General features: G+C 46.8%; 1 protein-coding gene and 1 long non-coding RNA gene across 3 annotated transcripts in view; one reads left to right on the plus strand and one right to left on the minus strand.

Moving 5' to 3' along the window:
* Positions 1-8,722: 8,722 nt before the first annotated feature.
* On the minus strand, positions 8,723-9,583 carry LOC149334690 (uncharacterized). The gene is made up of 2 exons (XR_016285013.1): positions 9,250-9,583; positions 8,723-8,852 (listed from the first exon to the last, which is right to left on the minus strand). It is a non-coding gene; the product is annotated as an uncharacterized LOC149334690 (long non-coding RNA).
* A 13,635-nt stretch (positions 9,584-23,218) lies between these two features.
* Positions 23,219-23,887, plus strand: part of LOC149334691 (protein MIS12 homolog) — a 41,446-nt gene continuing 40,777 nt past the window's right edge. For both annotated transcript variants that reach the window (XM_089555296.1, XM_089555297.1), the window contains exon 1: positions 23,219-23,356. In XM_089555296.1, the coding sequence (XP_089411422.1) occupies positions 23,293-23,356 (64 nt within the window). In that variant the 5' untranslated portion in view covers positions 23,219-23,292. The remainder of the gene's footprint in view (positions 23,357-23,887) is intronic.

Genomic DNA, 23,887 nt, shown 5'->3' on the forward strand with positions numbered 1-23,887 from the left:
CGGATCCGGTCCTTACGACTACGGGCGCTCGCCAACGTACGACGCTTCATTTCCCTCCATTCCTGTCTCTTCTCCTCTGCCGCCTCCGAATCCCTCTCCGCATCGCTCCGACTCCTACGACCGAAGCCATCGGTCACCGTCTCCTCGACGCCGTTCGCTCTCTCCTATGTGCTGCCGGTCCCCACCTCTTCAAGCGGAAAACTATAGGCGCCGCAGTTCAGGAGGCAAGAACTGCGCCGTCAACGACCGTCTCAAGCCCTATGAACGTTATTGAAGTGATCGTTGAAGGTGTTACTGTTGACGAGCTTATTGACACTGGTGCTGCCGTGTCCATCATTAGTCGCAACTTGTGCCGCAAATTAAAAAAAGCGATGACGCCACTTTCTGACCTTTCGCTTCGCACCGGCAGCGCTGACCCCATTCGCCCTATCCCGGCGTGCACTGCCCGCCTCGTCATCCAAGGCCTCTCCTACACCATTGAGTTCTTCGTTCTAGCCCGCTCCTCTCATGACATCATCCTCGGGTCGGACTTCCTGTCCGCGCATCACGCCATCATTGACTGTGCACGTGCTGAAATTGATTTGTCGCCGCGGTGTGATGCTCTTGTGGATGCCTCCCCTCTTATCGCAGCGCCTATTCTCGCCGCTGACGACGTCGACGTGCCAGCTTTTTCTTCTGTTCTCGTGCCGCTGACTTCTGCTGCCCTCTCTGACGCTACTGTCCTTTATTCACCCTCACCTCTTTGTGCGCACCGCAAGTCTGTCTTGCTCCCTCATGCCGTGCTCACACTTGCTGGTGGTTGTGGCGCTCTGTACGTCGCGAACCCGTTGCCTTTCCCCACCACTTCACTTCGGGGAGAGTCGCTTGGCACGGTTGATGTCATCGATCTCGACGACGCTTCTCCTGTCCTTGATGACCCTGACGCCCATGACATCAACGCCCTCACTCCTCCCGCTGACGTCGCCGACCCGTCCTCCCCTGATATGTTTTCCCATTCTGTCGATGCCGCTCTACCACCTCAGCAACGCGCCCAGCTCATCGCGTTGCTGCAGCGCTTCCGCGCATCCTTCGACTCTCCTCAAGCACCGTTGGGTCGTGCCGCGTGGTTCGCCACCATATCGACACTGGCACCCATGGACCCTTGCGCCAACGCCCCTACCGCGTCTCCTCCGCCGAGCGCCGCATCATTGATGAACAGGTGAACGACATGCTACATCGCGGCCTGATCCAGCCCTCTCACAGCCCGTGGGCTTCTCCGGTCGTGCTCGTCAAGAAAAAGGACGGATCCATTAGATTCTGCGTAGACTACCGCCGGCTAAACAAAATTACTCGGAAGGACGTCTACCCCCTGCCTCGTATTGACGACGCGCTGGATTGCCTGCAGGGAGCGGAGTACTTTTCTTCGTTGGATCTGCGCTCTGGGTACTGGCAGGTGCCGATGGCCGACGTCGATCGCCCGAAAACAGCTTTCATCACGCCTGATGGGCTGTATGAATTTAATGTGATGCCCTTCGGTCTCTGCAACGCGCCTGCCACTTTTGAGCGTATGATGGACAACATCCTCCGTGGCCTTAAATGGCAGACATGCCTCTGCTACTTGGACGACGTTGTCATCTTCTCCCAGAATTTTCCGTCTCATCTTCTTCGCCTCGAGAGTGTTCTTCGCTGTCTCAGTGACGCTGGCCTGCAGCTAAACTTGAAAAAGTGTCGCTTCGGCGCTCGACAGCTGACTATCCTAGGCCACGTCGTGTCCAAGGATGGTGTACTCCCGGACACTGCGAAGCTCCGCGCAGTTGCTGATTTCCCGAAGCCCACATCCCTGAAAGAACTCAGAAGCTTTCTTGGTCTTTCCTCCTACTTTCGCCGTTTCATCAAGAATTTTGCTGCCGTTATCGCCCCGCTGACGCAACTTCTCGCTGGTAGCCACGACTTGTCGGCTTGGTCCCCTGCATGCGACGAAGCTCTTGCAACGCTGCGCCAGCTCCTCACCTCTCCTCCGATCTTGCGCCATTTCGACCCTTCCGCGCCTACAGAACTGCACACAGACGCCAGCGGCATTGGTCTCTGTGCCGTTCTAGCTCAGCGGAAACCTGGTTTCAATGAGTACGTCGTTGCTTACGCCAGCCGTGCGCTCACAAAAGCGGAGACTAATTATTCAGTCACAGAAAAAGAATGTTTGGCGATTATTTGGGCGATCACAAAATTTCGTCCTTACTTATACGGGCGCCCGTTCGATGTTATTACCGATCACCATGCCCTTTGTTGGCTGTCGTCAAGATCCATCTGGCCGCCTAGCTCGTTGGGCTCTGCGTTTACAAGATTACGACATTCGGGTAATTTATCGTTCCGGTCGTAAACACTCCGACGCCGACGCCCTCTCGCGCTCCCCTGTGACCTCTGTGACCCCATCTATTTCCGGCCTCACACCTTCTCTTGAAAATATTGATATGGCTTCTGAGCAGCGCAAGGATCCTTGGATTACTTCTCTTCTGGATTTCCTAGCCAACTGCTCAGCGCGCCTCCCTTCTAGAGCGCTCCGTCGTCAAGCCCATCACTTTGTCATGCGTGACCATTTGCTGTACCGTCGGAACTACCTCCCCGATGGTCGCAAATGGCTGCTCGTGATTCCAGGGCATCTCCGCTCCGCCATTTGTGCCAGTTATCATGATGACCCGCAATGCGCTCATGCCGGTCTGCTGAAAACTTTTACCCGCCTACGCCTTCGGTATTATTGGCGGGGCATGTACCGTTTCGTCCGCCAGTACGTACCCTCTTGCCTGGAATGTCAGCGTCGCAAGAACCCACCACCGCACTCACCTGCTCCTCTGCAACCTTTATCGTGTCCCGCCCGGCCATTCGGCCGTGTTGAAATTGACCTTTATGGCCCTCTTCCCATCACTGCCGCAGGGCACCGCTGGATCGTCGTCGCCATTGATCATCTCACGCGCTATGCCGAAACTGCCTCGTTGCCAGCTGCGACGGCCTCTGACGTAGCCGGTTTCATACTTCAGAAGCTCATTCTCCGTCACGGTGCGCCTCAGGAATTGCTCAGCGACCGGGGTCGCGTCTTCTTGTCCGGCGTCGTGGAAGCCCCCCTTCGGGTGTGTCATATCGTTCACCGCACGACGTCTTCGTACTTTCCGCAGACGAACTGCATGATCTAGCGCTTTAACCGGACCCTCGGCGACATGATGGCCAAGTACATTTCTGCCGATCACTCAGACTGGGACCGCGTTTTAGCTTTCGTTACATACGCCTACAACTCTGCAACGCAAGCCACTACTGGTTTTTCCCCGTATTTTCTTCTGTACGGACGCGACCCTTCCTCCATCATGGACACCGTACTTCCTTACCACCCCGATTCGTCCGAATTTACAACCGTCTCTCAGGCCGCTGCGCATGCCGAAGAATGTCGTCAACTCGCCCGTTCCTTTACTTCACACGACCAGCACCGTCAGAACAGCTCCCGCGCCGCTTCTCCCGGTCTGCCGCCGCCTTATCTTCCGGACTCCTTGGTTTGGCTTTGGGTGCCCTCCTCCAGCCCAGGACAGTCTAGAAAACTGCTCAGCAAATACCAGGGCCCCTATCGCGTTGTTCAGCAGACATCGCCAGTTAATTATCTTGTGGAGCCCATCACGCTTTCGTCGGACTATCGCCGCCGCAGCCGTGAAATTGTGCACTTAGACCGCCTGAAGCCCTACTACGACCCAGCTCTCGTCTCGTGCCCTTAGGCCGCCAGGATGGCGCCTTTTCACCCCGAGGGTATTGTAAGAAAGAGAGTTGAGGTTTGCTGCCTCAGCGGCTAGCGCTGCCGAAGGAGAGGAAGAAGACAGAAGACGAAGCTGACAAAGCTCGGATGCGCGCTTGCGAACGCCGGCCTGCTGAGCAGCACTGCTGGGACAAGGACTGTGGCCGTCCATACTAACTGTGCGAGTTTCCACATTACAATATATTTATTTATTTATTTATATATTTATTTATTTATTTATTTATTTATCTATTTATTTATTATTCCTCAAAGGTCCAGAAGGACATTACATGAGGGGTGGGCTGACAAAATTCTATTATTTTGGACACAGATGATCTTCGATGGCGGATTTGAAAAGGACTGGATTGATGATGGTCGCCACCTCGGATGGAAGGTCATTCCAGTCGTTGGCTGTTCTAAGAAAGAAAGACTGCTGATATGTTACAGTACGAGATTTCTCGGGGTAGACAGCGTTTGGGTGGGAGTTACGGGATATCCGATGAGCGCGTGTGATACGGGGGGCATCGTGGTTAAAGGTGTGAAAAAATTTGTGATACAAGGAAAGACGGGCGATTTTGCGACGGCAGGCTAGTGTGGGAAGACTGAGCTGGGATTTTAATGCAGAAACGCTAGTGTGATAAGAGTAGTCAGACCAAATAAATCTGACAGCACGGTTCTGGACAGATTCGAGCATAGTGATAAGGTTAGCATTGAAAGGATCATACGCTGCACATGCAAACTCAAGTTTAGGGCGTATAAAAGTTAAGTAAGCAAGAAGTTTTATGGAACGGGGAGCTAATGGTAAGTTACGCCGTAGGTACCCGAGAACTTGGTTTGCTGAATTTGTAACATGATGAATGTGATGGGACCAGGTTAAATCTTTACTTAAGTGGATGCCAAGGTACTTGTAGGAGTCAACTGATATGATAGGAATAGTGTTAATAATGTAAGTATTATCCTGGTGGTTGCGACGGCGATGGAAAGAAAGAAGGGACGTTTTAGTACTATTTAGTGACATAAGCCAAGTGCGGCACCAATCCTCGATACGAACAAGATCTTCCTGAAGAATGGTGATGTCAGTGTGATCAGTAATTGGGCGGTAGAGAACACAATCATCAGCAAATAATCGAACATTAGACCTGATGTTAGACGGTAAATCATTTATGTAGATTAGAAATAGAAGTGGTCCTAATACGGTGCCCTGGGGAACGCCAGACAAGACAGAAGAGAGGGATGACGAGTGTGAATTAGCGCGGACGAATTGATAGCGGTCAGTTAAGAAAGCTCGAATCCAATCCAGAACCAAGGGATGCAGATTTAGGCGTGAGAGCTTATGTGTTGGCGCCTATGGGGGACTTTATCAAATGCTTTTTCAAAATCTAGGAATATGGAATCCGTGGGAATGTTACGATCGAGGCATGCATGTATATCATGAAGAAAGAGAACAAGTTGGGTGTCACAGGAGAGGCCTTTACGGAAGCCGTGTTGGTTAGGGTAAAAGAAGTTATTCGATGATAAGAACCGGGCAGTATGCGAATAAATTATGTGCTCCATGATTTTACAACAAACACTGGTTAATGAAATTGGCCTATAGTTTAGTGGTGAAGTTCGTTTACCTTTTTTGAAGACTGGAATGACCTTCCCGATCCGGCAGTCGCGTGGTAATGAGCACGAAGAAAGCGACTGCTGAAAAATTAAAGATAAGGTGATACTGCAAAGGTCTTTGGTGTTTTTGAGAACTTTAGCGTTTATGCCGTCCACACCTGCGGATGAAGAATTCTTTAGTGTGTCTATGATTTTAGCAATACCGCAAGGGTCGAAGATGATGTTTTCCATAGGAGGATGGAGAAGGTATGGGGCTTCAGGGGGGTTATCAAGAGGTTCCTCTGTGAATACGGAGCAAAAAGTGTAGTTTAGGATATTTGGAACGTCTGATTCGGGAATGGAATTTCCATAATTCTCTGTCAATAAAATTACATTAGAAGTAGAGGGGCTTATTGTTTTCCAGAAGCGCTTGGGATCATCGTGCAGCATGATTGGTAAGGTGGTAGAGAAGAAGATATTCTTAGTTCGAGCTACCTCGGTGTCATAAATAGTAGCGACAGTGTGATACTTGTTCCAAGCCTGGGCCGTGCCTATACCTTTAGCTGCACGAAATAGTCGCTTCTTTTTGTTGCCTAGTCTTTTAATTGTGTTGTTATACCAAGGGGAATTTGGCGTTCTGTTATGGTGATAGTGGGAATATATATGCTGATTAGGCGTTGCATTTCCGACTTGAAAAGTAACCAGTTAGCTTCAAGAGAGCGGAGCGAAAAACTAGATGTAAATTTTTCAGAAAAAGCAGTGAGGTCGCGGTTGAAACCTATGTAATCACCTTTGTCGTAAAGAGTAAGCGTTTTCTTTATCCTTTTGTTATTTTGTAAGCGGCAAGAAAATGTGGCATGAATGGCCAAGTGATCGCTAAGACCGTCTAGATAAGTGATGGGTGAGAAGCTATCAGGTTGCGACGTCAGCACAAGGTCCAGGATGTTATCAGAATGGTCAGTCACTCGAGTGGGACGGTCCACTAACTGATCCAGCCCGAAAGTAAGACAGGTGTGCACAAAATCGCTGGCAGGGTTAGATTTCGAAAGTGTGGAAGCAAGATCAGACCATATGATAGATGGGAAATTGAAATCGCCAAACAATAAAATTGGAGTGTTGGAATAGAGGGTTGTTATTGTGCTCAAGGCGTCGTGAAATGAAGAATTAAATGAAGACTCGCAGTTTGGAGGACGATAACATACACCAACTATAACACGTGGATATGATGCATCACAACAAAGCCATATCATTTCTAGCGGGGTTAGAATGTCCACACGAGAGCAACGTAATAAGCGATCAGTAGCCATAAGAACTCCTCCACCCCTCAGGTCACTACGGTCCGTTCGAAATATATCAAAATTGGGAAGGGAGGGCAATATCTCAGTGTCAATATATATATATATATATATATATATATATATATATATATATTACGATGAAAAAACTTGCTCGACTGCTGATAACATAATCTTTGTTCACAAACAACCTTACCCTGATGAAGGACGGTCCACCGTCCGAAACCGTCGGTAAATAAATGTTTCTCTAAGAAGTGTACTTCAACTCTTTCCTTATATATATATATATATATATATATATATATATATATATATATATATATATATATATTCAAGGTTATCGTATCATATATAGTAAAATTACTCGCAGTAATCGTCCCGATATCACAGAGGAATCACAATTCACAAGTTTTCACAAGGATATCACAAGTGTTCATTGATTCGCAACCTGTTGGTGGCGGCTCATCGCTTGAATAAAGTTCAACCTGCATGATCGAAAGGCAAACTAAACACGCTTTCCGATTTGGATACCGAAGCCTGTCCAAGAGATTCAGTGCTCTGTGGAAGCCTAGTTAAATGTTAAAAACGTTTGCTGCTCTTAAAAATAACTAAACACATGATTCTTAACGTCAAAAAAATTGTAATTTCTGACTAAAACCACAAAACAGCACAACAGAACAGCTAACGAAACACGCTTGTAGAGCTAGAAACCGAAACTGTTATTTCTCTTTCAGCATTCCTCGTTACCCTGTTTATACTTTTTCTGCAGTTGTCGCACTCTAAATCATTCCGACACAAGTTTTTGCTGATTCTCGACCTGTTGATGGCGGTTTATAGCTTGAAACAAAGTTCGAACTGCATGATCGAAAGGCAAACAAAACACGCTTTCCGATTTGGAAAACGAAGCCTGTCCAAAAGATTCAGTGCTCTGTGGAAGCCTAGTTAAACATTACATACGTTTGCTGCACTTAAAAATAACCAAAGCTCAAGTTCCTTGACGTCACAAAATTGTAATTTCTGGCTAAAACCTAAAAAGTAAGGATAGAACAGCACAACAAAACGGCTAACCGAACACGCTTTTAAAGCTCGAAACCGAAACTGCCAGTTCTCTTTCAGCATTCCTCGTTGCGCTGTTTTCAGCAGTTGTCGCACACTCAAACATTCAGACACAAGTTTATGTTGATTCTCGACCTGTTGGTAGCAACTTATAGCTTGAATTAAAGTTCAGGGTGCATGATCTAAAGACAAATAAAAAATGCTTTCCGATTTTGAAACCGAAGCCTGTCCAGAGACTCAGTGCTCTGTGGAGGCCTAGTTAATTATTGAAAACGTTTGCCGCACTTAAAAATAACTAAACACAAGTTTCTTGACGTCAAAATTTTACAATTTGCGAGTAAAACCTACAAAACACAAAAACAGAATGGCTAACCGAACAAGCTCTTTCAGCACTCTTCGTTATCCTGATCATACTTTTTCAGCAGCTGTCGCTCTCTAAAACATTCAGACACAAATTTTTGTTGATTCTCGACCTGTTGGTGGCGGCTTATAGATTGAATTCAAGTTCTAGCTGTATGATCGAAAGGCAAACCCAGTAAACCATAAAACGTACCATAGACATCAGCAAGATATTTACGCTGGACATTAGACACCTCCATTAGACATCCATATTAGTACCGTTTACGAAAAATCTACGTACCTACAACATGAAAATTGGGGTCCAGTTCACGTTGTAGATACGTACTGCAGACATCACGCTCTACATTTATCAGATATTTGTGAACATGTAAGTACGCCCAGTCTACGTATCCTAGACGTCTATATAAAGAGAATATGACTATACATGGATCAATATACAGGTGAAAATTTCTAACTGGTTCCAGTCCTACTGTTTTAAGAGACACATTTCCAGACTGGAACCAGCTGCAATACGAGATACAGCTGACACCTGTTACAATTCGAGATGGAACGAAGACCTACTGCATCCCAGCCACAGACTTCCCTATGGAGTCGTCGGGACGTCCAAGCACTCCAGCTAGCTCAAATACAGTTGAGTAAGCGAGTACATGGCCATCATGGGAGCCCAAAACACTGCAGATGACTTCCTAGTGCGTCAGTATTTTATTGCGCTCGGCGCTTTCACTGAATCTTCTCGTTGAGCATAATCGTCAGGTTAACAGCTGCGGTGGCATCAATACTCTTCTGCCGAGCCCAATAAGCCAGGGTTGCTGCAAAAGAAAGCATAATTGTTCACTTTTATAGGTGACAAGAGAATGGTACAGCAACCACAGCAAACAAACCCAGTAATTTACGCCACTTTTACCGACGCAAGTCTATGAAGCGTCAAAGGTTGCCCTTGCAGCACTAAAAGGCAGTCGCGCAGAGCGGAGTGTGCTTGCACACGCACTTCGGCACACCATCCGAACGCATGCCCACATTTCGGTAGTAGAGGCCAGTTGCATACATCACCAGCCTTTGTTTCAATACACAGCGAGTTTGGCAAAACAGCCAAACGAGTGAGCGTAAAAATATAACGTGCCGATAAATGCGTTAGAATTTTTTCATTACGAACGCAAAAATAGCATAAAATACACTTCAATGAGTAAACTGAGACTGAGTACGCACCAAGAAAGGTCACGATCCCAGCCGGTGAAAACGACTTGTAGTCCTAATTCGTACTGACGGGTCCACTTCGCCGAGTAGTAAAAGCAAGCAAACTGTCTTCCTTCAGCTCCATCAAGGAAAGAACGGTTGAACAATCTCGCCAGCAATAATAAGGGAATAATTAATTCTGTGTCGAGGTTCTTCAAACACAATGTTCCCACGGAACACGATAGAAATCGCACACGCCCTGCGCTCTACCACTGCTGCCATGGCTGAACCTAGCCTCGTGCGGATGTGCGAAACTGTCACATATTTTGTATCGTCTCTTTTTTGTACTTAGTAGCAGGCTTGCTGTGGCACGAAAAATAGGTTAATTATTTTTAAATTGTAGCATATTACTTTTTTCACAGCTGCAATCGCCATGCGCAGTTTGCGCTATTATTGATAAAATACGATACGAACTACAACGCGATGGCGGCTTAGACCGCTTAGACAGTTCACCGCACTTTCCTCGCAATACGTACCCAAAGTTAATCATTAGCTTGGCCCCAAAAGGTAATCCATTAGCTTGGTACCAATTTGCCTTCTTTGGGCTCTCCTCACTGAACCCTGGCCAATCCCCCGTCGTGGGTATGTGCCATGCCACCAAGGCAACAACAACAACAACAACCGCACTTTCCCCGCCGCCGCCTGTCCGCGGCATAGAACAGGCATATGGGCAGCGCATGTTGCATGAAGGCAAGATAACCAATTATCGTTAGGGTAACGGGCTGGATTCAGAGAGAATGCAAGCACAGCAGAGAGGATCAGGGCAGGTGGGCAGATGAGGTTCGGAAGTTTGCTGGGATAAGGGGGCCGCCGCTGGCACAGGGTTAACTGAAGAAATTTTTGGCCTGCACTGGACATGATTAGTGTTGACATGATAATAAAAAGCGGGACTCAAGAAGTTTATTCTCAAGAAATATGAGGTCACACATTCAGCTACACAAATGCCTAAGCTTTCCTCAGCTCAACATTCCAATAGTTATCATTGCTAGCGCGATTAGCAGATTTAAGACATTTTTAAAAAAAAAATTAACTCCCAAAAATTGAACTGAACCAATTCTTGTACTTTAAATAGTTGGATAAGTTGAATAAAACATGTTTAATCAGAAAAAAATGGTTATTATATAGTCCTGGCTGCTAAATAACAAAAAAGTTTTTTAGTGTGTCCTCACTTTTCAGTGTGGTTGAGATAGCTTGCAGGCTGTAGCACAAGGTATAAATTGAATGTAAGAATAGTAATGAAATAACAATGCGAATCCTGATCAAAGTGACTGGCATTTCAAACCAACTGCGTACAGTTGAGTGAGAAACCTGATGCGTGTGCATTCAGATTTGTCATTACTACTTCCCGTATTTTTCTTCTTTCTAGGTAGGATAATGTTGCCGTGAAGCGAGCACGAAAAAACACAAAAACACAGGCAGCGCTGGTCATGCCTCCAATTTGTAGTCAACAGCGATTTCCAACTTTAAATGCAGTAAGGCAACACGAAATATCGAACGATTGAAAAATATGGAATTCTTAAATTATATATCTCGCTTACATACCCAGGACGTGACAAGTAATATCTACGAGGAGTCTAGGTTAAGGCAGATATAATGTCGTGGGTACGTCTGCAGCTTTTCCACGAAAAAAGGTTGGTAGATAAGACGTCTGAGAGATTTTGGTTTGGTACATAGACGTTCGGACTTAATCTGGACATCTATGGGAGGTTTGTGGTTTGCTGGGAACAAACCGCAAACCGAAGCCTGTGGAAGCCTTGTTAATATAATAGAAACGTTTGCTGCACTTAAAAATAACTAAAATAAATAAATAAAATAATAATTTTAAAGCATAAATAGCAAGCCTTTCACGTCTGTACCTTTTTGTGAACAAGGCTCCCGTGTGGGAGCCGAAACGTCGTTTAAAGTGTTCATTGTTATTTTGGTCGGTGTTCTGCCTTCTTCTTCACTTAAAAATAACTAAACACACGTTTCTTGACGTCAAAAATATATAATTTGCGAGTAAAACCTAAAAATAAGGACAGAACAGCACAACAGAACGGCTAACCGAACACGCTTTTACAGCTCGAAAGATGTTCGGCTATATTCTAGAAGGGTTCCAATATTCTAGAGCACTGTAGTAGGTACTATACATGGAGGAAGGTGGCACTATAGTTCGGCTACAGAGGCTAGAAGGAAAACCTTCTAGCCTCTGTAGTTCGGCGCCATGCTCGGCGCGGATACAGTGTAGCGCGGACGCGCAAGCGCAACTTGCAACATGCCACACATAGAGTTGAACTTAGCAAAGCGCAATAAAAAGACAGGGACAAGAAGAAGAAGAAGCACGCAGGACAAACGCTTGACATCAACTAGTTCTTTACTCGTACATTGGCCAGACAGGCAGGTGCCTGAACATGGGCGTCCGGAGGGGGGGGGGGCAAGGGGGGGCGGCTGCACCCCCCTGGAAAATCACTCACTCGAACCGTGAGTGATGGCCGCACGTCAGGGGCGGCGGTGCGCTCAGCCAAAAGAGTAAAAGCGGCCCTGCTTCCACGCTTTGGGTCACATCTGCAAAGTGCCGCGTCCGGGGACGCGTCGTTGCAGACATACAGCGGCACCGGCGAGCATGTGTTTCGAGCCGTCTTGAGATGTGTGCCTGTTTCTTTGATCTCTAGAGAGATAGCGACACGGAGGCAGACAGTGCACACCCCGGCCACCGATGAATTCTTCAGGAGGGAGGGACAAATCAGCCGTGTCCATCCCCGCTTTGTCGGACTGCTCAGGGGCAAGCGGGCGATGAGTTGGCGCCGCCGCCGCTCGCTGTCTCCTCCGATCCACGGGAGAGCGCAGTTCGGTACAAGCGCCGCTTTCAGAATTTTCGGCAAAGGGGATTAGCTGCTTTTGTTCACGGCGACGCAGTCTCCAGAGGCGCCCCCACACCAGCGTTCCTTGCGTCTTCTCCGGAAACCAGCGCCTTTGGTCAAGGCAGCCCGATGGCGCCTGCCTGGCTCGCCTGTCACCTCTGGCTGGGCCTCAAATCCCAACAGCGCCCACGTACTGTGCGATGTCAGTACATGGTAAAGAGACCGTCCGTCCCTCATAGCCTGAGTCGTTTTGGGGCTCTGAACCTCATAAAAACACACAAAACAAATTTTCCGACCGGAGTGGCGAGTGTCCCTTCCCCTCGGAAGTCGCGCGGCGTTCCTTGCGTGTGCGCGCCTCTTTGTTTGTGCTTCGGTGTTTTTAGTGGCCGGTTGTCAACGAAGCTGAGAACAACCAAGACAGCGGACGAGAAAACGACGAGCGGCGAGTAGTGTGTGTGCAAATACTCGACTGTGCGGTTGCGCGAGCAAGATGGAGCGAGGTGTATGAAGCTGCGAGCGTGCATTTATCTTGTAAATAAGTTTTCGCTGCATACATAGTCATTTTTTTGTTTTCAACGTACGCATTCAACCGTTTTTCCAATCAATGTGTATATATTTTTAACACTACCAACCCCGAGGAACTCCATAGCCAGCTTTGTCTCGCGCGGTCCCGAATGATGGATATTCGACGCTTCTTCAAGCGTCAGCGGTTGTCTGACGAAGCATTATCCAAATGCGCCCCTGCAGATTCTGGTGTGACATGTGACAACGGTGTAGCATTTGAACAGAGTGATGCAAGCTTTTATCACCGGACAGTAGCTGATGTCGTCGACTCCATGGAAGGGACTCTGTCAACAGTGAGTTCAGGTGATGCAGCAGGCCGAGATGATTCCATTTCTCCTTTCTTGGGATTCAAGTCCGGATTTGACCAGAGCGATGCAACCTTTCATCACCGGACAGTAGCCGGCGTCGTCGTCTCCATGGAAGGAACTCCACCAGCGAGCTCCGGTCACGCAGTAAGCCGAAACGATTCCCTTTCTCCTTGCTTGGGATCGAAGTCCGGAGACAACATCAAGAAAACAAATAACTTGCCTCAAGAATATGACTTAGGAGAGTTTCTAGGCAAAGCTAAACTCACTGGCATACCGGACTTTTTGAAGTTACGTCTTCTTACTAAGCCATGGTCGCCAAATGTCACATATGATTTTAAGAAGGATGTAACACCTGGAAAGAGGCCTTTTCGACATCAGTGGCTGGGAGATTACGCCCCCTGGCTTGCGTACTCAGCGACAGCGAAAGGCGCCTTTTGTCGTTTTTGCGTCATTTTTCCTCCGCGTGTTCACCGGGGTACTCAAGGTAGTTTTATCGTGCGCGCTTTCAGTAACTACAGAAAAATGCACGAGGCGTGCAGGGATCACGTAAAATCCCAATGGCACCAGGAGGCAATGACGGCCTCACAGAACTTTATGGATGTGATGAAAGGCAAGCAGCTACCCGTTGTACAGCAGTTGAACAGAGCACTGCACGCGCAAGTTGAAAGGAACCGTGAGAAACTATTTCCAATAGTTTCCACCATTGTCTTTTGCGCGACGCATGACTTGCCGATTCGCGGCAAGCAGTCCGATAGTGGAGTCTTCAATGATCTGCTTGACTTTCGTGTAGAAGCTGGAGATACTCTACTTCAGGAGCACTTCGCTTCTTCTGCTGGCAATGCCAAGTACACTTCTGTCCGCGTCCAGAACGAGATCATCACAATCTGTGGCGACATCCTGAGAGAGCAGATAGTTACCGAAACTAACAAAGCGTTTGCTTTTTCCGTTCTTGCTGACGAAACTGCAGATATTTCAGGAAAAGAGCAGATGTCTATAGGCGTTCGCTTTATTGACAAGGCGGAAGTCGAAGTGTGCGTTCGAGAGCAGTTTTTGGGATTTGTAGAGCTGGAGCAATAGACGATATGCGAAATTGCTTGGCGGTCTGGCAACACCGCGCCCACAACTTCCGGTTTCCATCTTGGCGCGCTCGAGCTCGTCGAGCTGGTGCATCGTTTGCTATGCGTACTTTCTTATTGCGAGTGGAATTTCAACAGGCAAGCTTCAGCTGCTGCGTTGTTTTCACAGCTGATCTTTGACCAAATGTAGGTGCTTTCAATAAGCGCCAGCTTACTCCTACCGCGTCCTCAGCTTCGCTTGAAGTCTGGCGCTGATGATCGCAATAATCGGCACTCGAAAGTGAGTTGGAAAGTCGAACCGTGACCGTGTGCTGTTGTCGTTTTAATGCTCGCATTAAAGCACCAGTTCAAGCATCACGCATTATCATGGCTATTTTATTCCCAGGTGGACGTGAATTCATCTGGTAGGGTAGCGAGCGGTTATTTTGCGGTGAGTGCGCACGTGTGTTGACAAACTTCTGTGATAGTGCGAACTTTCGTTCGCGCCGACGCCAGGAGCTTCGTGCATAGCAGTATAATCACACAAGACCCTCGACCAGCTGCGTAATTCGATTCCTTTACTGTAATGTGCAATGCGCATCTGCGGTTTTCAACGCCACCGTTTCAGAGCCCGGCGTCGGTTGATTTTCGCCGCAATTCGTTGAAACCGCGTCTTGCTTAAGACGCAGTTGAAGCGAGTATTGCGATGTTGTCAATCGATATTACCAAGAGGAAAGTGGGCATATATAATTCAAAATGTAAGCAAAGACGCAGTTTTTTTTTTCAGATAAGCACTGAGCTACCGCGGCGGCTTGATTAGAGAAATTTGAGCGTACAGCTGTAGGTGCCTGCACGGACTCGATACGCTGGTTAAGTTGTGTGTGCAGGGGCGAAATTAGCATGTTCGGCTGCTTCCGAAACTTAATTAGCTTACTCCCAAACTTGGACAAATGGCTTTGTTGCGAAGCAAGCTGTTGAAGCTTGCCACAACGATAATAAAATCTGATGGCCTGAAGCGTTTTCAGAACACTGTTGCACGAACTTTCTAGCTTAGAAATGCGTCCCTCCTTCATAATAAAGTAGCTATATTATTCGCTTCTTTTTTTTTAGATTTTCGTCGCCGCAGATATGAATCCTCAAGAAATAAAGCATTCGCACCTCAGTTTTTATACGTAGGGTGCATTGCTTCACAAAGACTCCTTAACGCGCATAACATCTGCGTATGGTCGAGAGAGTTCGCTCGCCCTTCTAAAACTAATTGAACGCGGGAAAAACTTAACTGAACACGTAGCAAACTAAGCAGTAATCGGCATATGGTTCTTCGAGTGAACTTGTTTCGCCACGGCACGAGCGATTGGCCCGCTCAAAAAAATTACCTTCTCTATTACGTTCTTCAAGTATGCGTCTATATATATTCACGCCCGACCGGGGAGTTGATAAATGCACGAAATCGGCTTCTAATTTTGATCAGAGACAACAAAGGCTGTAGTCCTTATCTTAATTTAAACGCAAATCACCTCGAGAGATTTGTCAAAAATCAGCGCAGAAAGCGAAAGCTGCGCACTGATCCGCGTGCTGACACATGATACCTCGCATGGCGTCTTGTGTTACTAAAACGTTGGGACGGAGTAAAAAAATAGAAAAGCGAAAAGCTGGAACGCACCTAGTTCTGGCACGCATCGTAGTGTCTTTTCACAGTGGAGAGGGTAGCGCAACACTGCATCGGCATTTTACTTTTCAAACGAAGCGCAGCCGTTTTAACCCAACGCTGGGCAGCGGTTTCGTTTTCTGTACCGTGCCAACATGGAGGACTTAGTTCTCGGACCGTCGAGAGATGGCGCTGCGCATTTCGCATATCGTCTATTAAACTCCGCTTGCATCGCCGCGGCAATCTTGAAGCTTTTGACGAATGTCGGACTGATTCTTTCGAACCTCGTTGGACAGGGGTACGATGGATGCTCTACAATGGCTGGAAAAGAAGCTGGAGTGAACAAAATTATACAAAAACAGTTCCCGAAGGCACTATTTTTCCACTGTGCAAGTCACAAACTAAATCTCGTCATCAACGATTTGAACGAAGTCTCTGAAATTCGAAACACAATTGGGATAATCAAACAAACCATAAACTTCTTCCGCGAGAGCGCGCTCCGGAGAAAATTGGTGCCCAACATTCCGATGCTGTGTGAGACAAGATGGTCTGCTAAGTACAAGTCTATTAGGATCTTCTCTCAGCATTACGTGGCCACAGTCGAAGCACTCGAGCAGCTCGCGTCCACGGAATCATGCTCGAACGCTGCAACTAGACAACGAGCTCACATCCTCTACTGCGCAACAACAAGCTCATCTTTCATCGTCTGCTTGCATATTGTAGCGAAGTACAGCGCTCGGCTCGAACCAGCTACGAACATTCTGCAAGGTGTATCCATGGACTTCCATTCTGTGCATGGCCACATCACTGAGCTACAACGTATTTTTCGCGGCCACCGGACAAACGCTGTAGAGGAGTTCTCTAACATCATGAATGCAGCAAGGGAGGCAGCCAATCACTTAAATGTGGTGATATCTGTACCAAGACAAGTCTCTCGTCAGGCCCACCGAGACAACTACGGGATTCAGTCGCCAGAGGAATACTACCGTGTGGCAATATATGTGCCGTACTTGGACTCCCTCACTGCTTCTTTAGCTCGGCGCTTTTCTGAAAGCAATGAGAGGAGCTTCAAACTTCTCCAGCTGCATCCATCAAAAATGAAGCACTTGAGCCGTGTTGAGTTCGCTGTTCTCGCCGAAGAACTCCAGTGCTTTTACGGCATCGACAACTTCAAGGAAGAGGCCATCTCTTGGTACGAGATGTGGTGCAACAAAACTGGGGACCCATCAGAAATACCTTACTGCGAGCTTCTACATCAGGCCAAGACATTCTTCCCTGGTGTTGCAAAAGCCATTGAGGTGGCTCTGGCTTTGCCAGTTACTACCTGTACGGTCGAACGCTCCTTCAGTACAATGAGGAGAGTGAAAACGTGGCTACGCTCAACGATGACAAACGACAGACTGGACGGCCTTTGTATGATGAGTGTGCACTGAGAGCGTGTAATGAAGCACAGAAATGAATTTATCACCAGTGTCATCACGCAATTCGCCCAGAAAAATCCGAGGCGTCTACAGTTTCTGTTCAAGGAAGACTGACTGAGTGACTGTCGTTGCGTGTTTGTGAACATATTGTGCTGTGTGCTGGTCATCAATCCGGGTGTGTCGAGAACCCGTATGCAGCAAGACTGAGCACTCTTCTCCACGAAGTGATAGTATCTTTTTGCATTTTTATTAATTTTAATTGTTTCTTCGTTGATAAACTCCAATGTATCTCTCCTAGCCTCGCTTTAATTTGCTGTTTGTAATTTTTCTTTCATGTGTGTATTTTACTTATTTATTTTATTTGTATATAAATAAATAAATTTACTCCGCAAATAGTGCCTTTTTGCTACGAACATACCCCCCCCCCCCCTCCGGCGCCAACAACCAATGGGGCCCCCCCCTGCAAAAAATTCTGCGGACGCCCTTGTGCCTGAACGATAGGTTGAGGAAATACCGACAGGCAGGTGCCTGAACGATAGGTTGAGGGAACACCGTCGTGCTGTGCAAGCTGTAGCAACGGATGGGCACCTAGCAGAACACTGCAAGTCATGTAAAAAATGTAAAGCAAATGAGCCGCAGTTGAATGACACACGCACGTGCGGTAAAGGAAAAAACAGGCTTGACAGAGAAATTATAGAGGCTTATCGCATTGTAAAGAAAGCTGAAAATTGCATCAGCACTCCATCCCTGACCTTATCACGCAAGGAAATTGCTTACCTTGATACCTGTTCACGCTAAACACACTTGTGATAAAGCCGATTCATTGCTTGGTTTATAATTTGTTTCCGCCCTCTATGTATCTTTATATATGTGTTTTTTTCCTGAGTAAAGAACTAGTTGATGTCAAGCGTTTGTCCTGCGTGCTTCTTCTTCTTCTTGTCCCTGTCTTTTTATTGCGCTTTGCTAAGTTCAACATGTATTACCCATAGAGTTAATTCGCCCAACTTTCTGCATTGCACACATAGAGCTATGCCACAGCTGCAGTGTACTAGATCACAGCGACAAGGCCGCTTACTTCACTTTCGGGCGCCATGGAGGAAGGAGAGGCCCTGACGTCACTTTTTGTGAAACCGCCTCGCAACCGCAAGTTGGTCACGCGCGGCTCGGCTAGCGTAGAGTTCCTGTATATGCTCCCGCCTTTGGTAGCATATACAGGAACTCTAGGCCACTAGCGCGGCTAGTAGCTGAAGTAGCGCCGCGTCGCTCGAAGGGAAACTGCTGAATGTGTTGTGCGTAGTTGCGTTCGCTGCGTCGTCAGAGTGTTTTTGAGTCGGCCGTGGCTTAGCAGTGGATAAGTCAGGTTTGGTGTTTCACGCTGCAAGTCGCGTGCGCGACGTTTCAGTTTCTGAAGTGAGCATTTAATCGAATCATCTGCTCACGCCAAGCGAAACGTGCTGCGCAACGTTCACTTGCGCACTTTGCTGAAAAGTAAGCTCCGCCGAAGGAAGTGGGCTGACACCGCGCACCCTTGGCGTCGTCGCATCTAGTCCGACTTACGAGTGGTGCAATACTTACGCTGTTGGTGAGAGACAATTAAGCGTGACATCGAACTGAAGTGCAGCATGCATGCACTCAGTGGAGTCATTAAGCGCTGAATTGAGACGGCTATCAGTAAGAAATCTGCGTGCTGAGAATGTATTACGGAACATCACTATGCAAATACGTGCATCGTCCTGTTTTGCTAGCACTAGATAATGGTTGAGCAAATATTGATACGGGCAGCTAGAGGAGTACATGCACCATAGTAAAAAACTGGATAGCAATTAATTGCTTATCGAAAATTTTCATGAAGCTTACCCAGTGAAAGAATTGTATACTTGTATTTTGCATAAATTTCCAGGCTGACTCTTACAAATAGATTCATCTGTTTGCAAATTATTCAGGTTCATTTAAACCTGAAGATGGGTATCTTACGTAATTTGCACATGTTGCTCTTACATTACATATATATTGCTTTCTTCATATGTTTGCATGTGCGCTTTGCGTGTTGTGCTGGAGAATGCTTGAAGAACACTAATACATTCTTTTCAGCTAGCATGGCATGACTGTGATCATCACAAAGTCAACAAGGGAGGAAAGAGCCTTAGGGTTCTTGGGAATGCCAGTGCTTCGACAAGAGCACTTGTCTTCATGTGGGCAAAGACAAGCCCTCTTGTCTAAATGCTGGCAAGAACCCTGAAGCTACAGCCTCCCTTGTACACTATGTGTTTTCAAGAAACATATTTTATCTATGCGCAGTTGTGTAAAGTCTTTTTTTGTGGAGTTCATGTCCTGAAGCTGTGTTGTAGCTATAAGAAATACCACACTGAACACCTGTCACCAATTTATGTTGCGCATCTGGGGTATTTAACATTGTCTCTCAGCACATGGACGTTTTTGCCTTTTGCTACAGCTGAGATAACACTTGCAGCTCATGCTAAGCAGCTGAATACTGTAGCCTCTGCATCACCACAGCCAGTGAAGAAGCATTTGGCTTTCTTTAACAGTCTTGTGCAGCATTTCGAGCAATTAAGGTGAATATAACCAAGCACGTGCACTTTACTGCTTTGCTCATGTCTGAAAACTTTCACATATTTTATCACAGTGCTAATTCGTTCCCTTTCTCTGTATACATTGGCTTGGTTTCTGTCTCTTGCATTAGTAGCAGGTCATCCTGTGTTTGCAGGTGGCAGCAAGATTTTTTCTGTCAAAGTCGAGGACGTGCCCCCAGCCCCTATTTTCATGTAGAGTAATGCATTCATGTACATGCCTTTTGACACATTTTTTTTTTCTATACATATTTTCACTCTGCACTATCATTGGTTTAGTAGGATAACTGTACACTGCATATTTAGCTTTAGTGCTTATTTATGGCCTGTCTGCATCAAACATACATGGTCTAGATTTTTAAACTGCGTTAGCAGCAGGGCATCCTGTGTTTGCAGATGGTAGCAAGTTTTGTCCTTCGAATTATGAAACGTTTGCAGGCCACTCTTGTGAACACTTTGCTGCCAGAACAGAATATCTGCAGATCACAGCCAACAATTAACCTTCATAGTTCCATATTTTACCCGACAAATTTGTTCTACTTTCAGTGTGGGCTACCAGTGTTTATAGTGACATACTGATATTATAGCACTACACTCCATATGTGTTCAGTGGCTCCTTATGTTGGTCGAGAGAGCCTTAATAAATGTTTTTGACCAATATGCATTCGTGCTCAATGCATTACTTTGACAACTGAAGATATTAAACAACCGCTGCATTGAAAGACAAAGACTTTCCATATTATGTTGGCCACACTCGTTAAACAATAGCCAGTAGAAAATAGGCGACCATGCTTGGAACTAAGCTACATTGGATGTGCACTGCATGTGATGAGGACGCATGAATCAAATAGCCCATATGTGCGCGCAGCAGCACTATCCCAAGACGTCCCTTGTTACAAAAGGCTTCGAATAATGCTGTGTTCTGCAGTGGTTGCAAGTGCACATAATGCTCAGAGATTTTATGCAAAGAAATTCACTTGATGAGCTGGAAAGTTCTTCTGGAAAGTGAGATTTTTTATTACGTTCTTGTTTTAAATGTGCTGCAGAAGACACACATATCAAAAGAAATTCTGTTGCAGTGTAGCTGTACTACTCAGCGCACATTTTAAAAGTGTATATGTTTAGCACATGCATGATACTTCTGAAGGAACCAGCGCACAAAACACAACGGACAAGAAAAAGGCGGAACACGACGGACAGGAGCGCTGAACTTACAACTTTATTTCAGAAGTACAGATGCAACGTATATATATATAGCCATGTCAGGGGGGCGTGCCACACAAGGAAAGAAAGAACAAGTGGAATCTACATGGTCATGAAGAGACAAGCGACACAAGCAAACCAAAGATCTTAACTAATATAACAAGTGAAGGTGAGAAGTTTCAATGGAGGCAAGAAAAACAACAGGGAAAAAACAAGGAAAAAACGCCAGACCTCGTGAAGATGAAAAACAAAAAGGTAAAAACCAATAAAAGCGATAAAAGCAATAAAGTTAACAGGGCAATGGAAATGAAAAAGGTAAGATGCCAACAAGTAACACGGCAAAAATACTAACAGGTAAAATTAAGAAAACATCGCGGAAAAACTAACAGCTAAAAGGTAAAACCCACAGAAACATAAAGTTAAGTCTTGTGTATCAAATAGCGGAATAAAGTTGGCGGGAAAAAAGACGGATGCATAAGGTGGGAAGTTAAAATGCTAGTGCCTCGAATTTTTTGCCAGATAGCGACACTGAAGGCTGGCTAATGCACTGTTCTTTTAACGCAGCTATTGTTATTGCCTCAACTATTTCACGGGGCCTTGTGTTTCTGATTGTGGCCATTACCCGAGTTTTTTCAAAGTGTGGCACACATCCTGTTTCTACATCTTTGCAATCCCGACAATGGATACCAATGTGACGGCACTTTTGTACATTTGCGTTGTAATCATGTTCTTTTAGTCTTTCATTGTCTTTAGTCTTTGTGTGGCACGCCCCCCTGACATATATACGTTGCATCTGTACTTCCGAAATAAAGTTGTAAGTTCAGCGCTCCTGTCCGTCGTGTTCCGCCTTTTTCTTGTCCGTTGTGTTTTGTGCGCTGGTTCCTTCAGAAGTATGTATTACCAACTAGCCCAACAACAAGTGTTGCTCAAACATATGCATGAGTTGCTTACTAATTGTTTTCGTCCCTACACTTGGGAGCAAATTTATCCTTGTCAACCAAAACTTCCGCGCCAATAGCATCGGCATTGCAAAAGACGCAATTGGTTACTTTTTACTTGATCAGATATGTGACACACGTCAGTAGCGAAAAATGTCGACGCACAAATCGGCCTCAAAAGATCAGCTAGGATGAAATGCGCCGTTGTGATCCGATGCCAGCACCGGGAGCGTGCGACGAACAGACCCCCCGCCAACGCTACTTTGTTCAAGCGCTTCGTAAAAGAAAGGTAAAAAAAAAAAAACCGCGCCGCTTGCCGCTACACTCCTACACCTCCCTCCCCGCAAACAGGCACCTAGACTCAGACCGACGCACAGGAGCGGTGAACCTTTTCCGACGCCAGGCGAAGAAAGACGACATCCTCCTCGGGCTACCGTACACCCGCCGTGTGGCCTTCGAAACGCAGCTCAGCATCGCCGAGAGCGGCTTCATGTTTCTGTGCTGTTTGGTGAGGTGCGAAAGTTCGCTGATCAAAACAATCAACGCTTCTTCGCGTGTCGAAGCGCGGTTCCGGAGTGCCACCTTTTCGCGAGATTCATTTCAGGACTGAGCCCATTTCAATGCATCGATCGCTCCGCGTAACGACACCATGTTTGGCGAGCAAAATATGAAATGAGCGGTTATTTGCCGCATTTAAAAGCAATCCTAGATGCGTGTGTAACGTCACGACGCCAGGCATGTAGACTTTAACACGCAAGGCCGAACAAACCGTGCCGAAAGCCACCGAGAAACACTCGGGCCCCTAGCAACAACGACGCCGTACGCCGTTGCTAGTGACCCGAGTTTTCTTAGCAACAACCAACGTTTGCAACAACAACGTTGCTACTGGCCCGACTTTTTAAGCCTACATTTTGACGTCATTTTCGCCACATTCTCGCCAATGCATTTGGGAATACGAAGGGCCATAGAGTTAATGCGAAGGGCCTCTCCGACATGCGCAGTTCTGCGGAGTTTGTTCTCTCGATGTTCAGGTCTCCTTGTCGGGCGCCATCCAGCCCCCTAGAGTTTTTTCTTCCTCCATGCCCCTACTGGAGATTGGCAAAACTGCCCGGTTTGATGGAGGATGTTTCTCTCCTAGCGGCAGAAGGCATGAACTAGAACATGCGTGCTGGAGCATCTGTGTAGGTCTGAAGGTTTGCAGGCTTATTTAGAACCATCTGGCTGAGAACAATCAATCCTCTCCAATTCTGCCAAGAAATACGTGTTTTGGGAGAAAATTCCAGGCCTAATCTAGGTAGGGAGAAAAGTAGTTCTTCCTGAAAACCGAAACTAAAAACAAGGCTCAAATGTTCAAAGTCAAGTCAAGTTGGAGCTTCAGCCAAATGCGTTGTGCGCGCGCAGCACGAGTTTGTGTCGATTAGAACTTAGAAGATCGTAATTGGACTCGGGCCATGGAAGACGACTCCTACACGGTGCAGCATTTTGGCATCTCACCGAGGAGCGTCGCGGACTCCAGTAAGGCATTTGCTCAACGCAGAAACCCTCTGCTAGCCTAGTTTGTGCGCTAGACCAAGGCATGGGTGTAACGCAGTAAGAGGTAATTGCAGAATAATATGTGAAGGTGCGAGCGGGTTTGGTGACGTTGCGCGAAGAGTACGACTTCGTGGTCTTTTCACGGCTGGTCGAGTAGGGCTAAACGAATATAAAGGAAAAGGTGTGTGTATGCATTCGTTTCAGGCCCTACCAGGGCGGCATCATGAACCAACTAGCTCACCAATCCACCATCCAGACTTAACGATGTGACTGTCGCTATAGTTGCGTCCAAATGCAGCGTTTACTTGTTTGGTCGGTACAAAAGCCTTCATTCCCTCTGGGACCAACCCTTGGCCGCGGATGTCGCATTTCAATGGAGGCTAAACGCTAGAGGCCCGTGTGAGAACCCCCAGGTGGTCGGAATCATCCGGAGCCCTCAACTGCGGCGTCCCTCATAGCCTGAGTTGCTTTGGGACATTAAGCCCAATAAAACCGTAAAACCAAACCTCGGTC

This window comes from Amblyomma mixtum, chromosome 8, assembly GCF_055824585.1.
Source record: "Amblyomma mixtum isolate Tamu chromosome 8, ASM5582458v1, whole genome shotgun sequence".
Lineage (NCBI taxonomy): Eukaryota > Metazoa > Arthropoda > Arachnida > Ixodida > Ixodidae > Amblyomma > Amblyomma mixtum.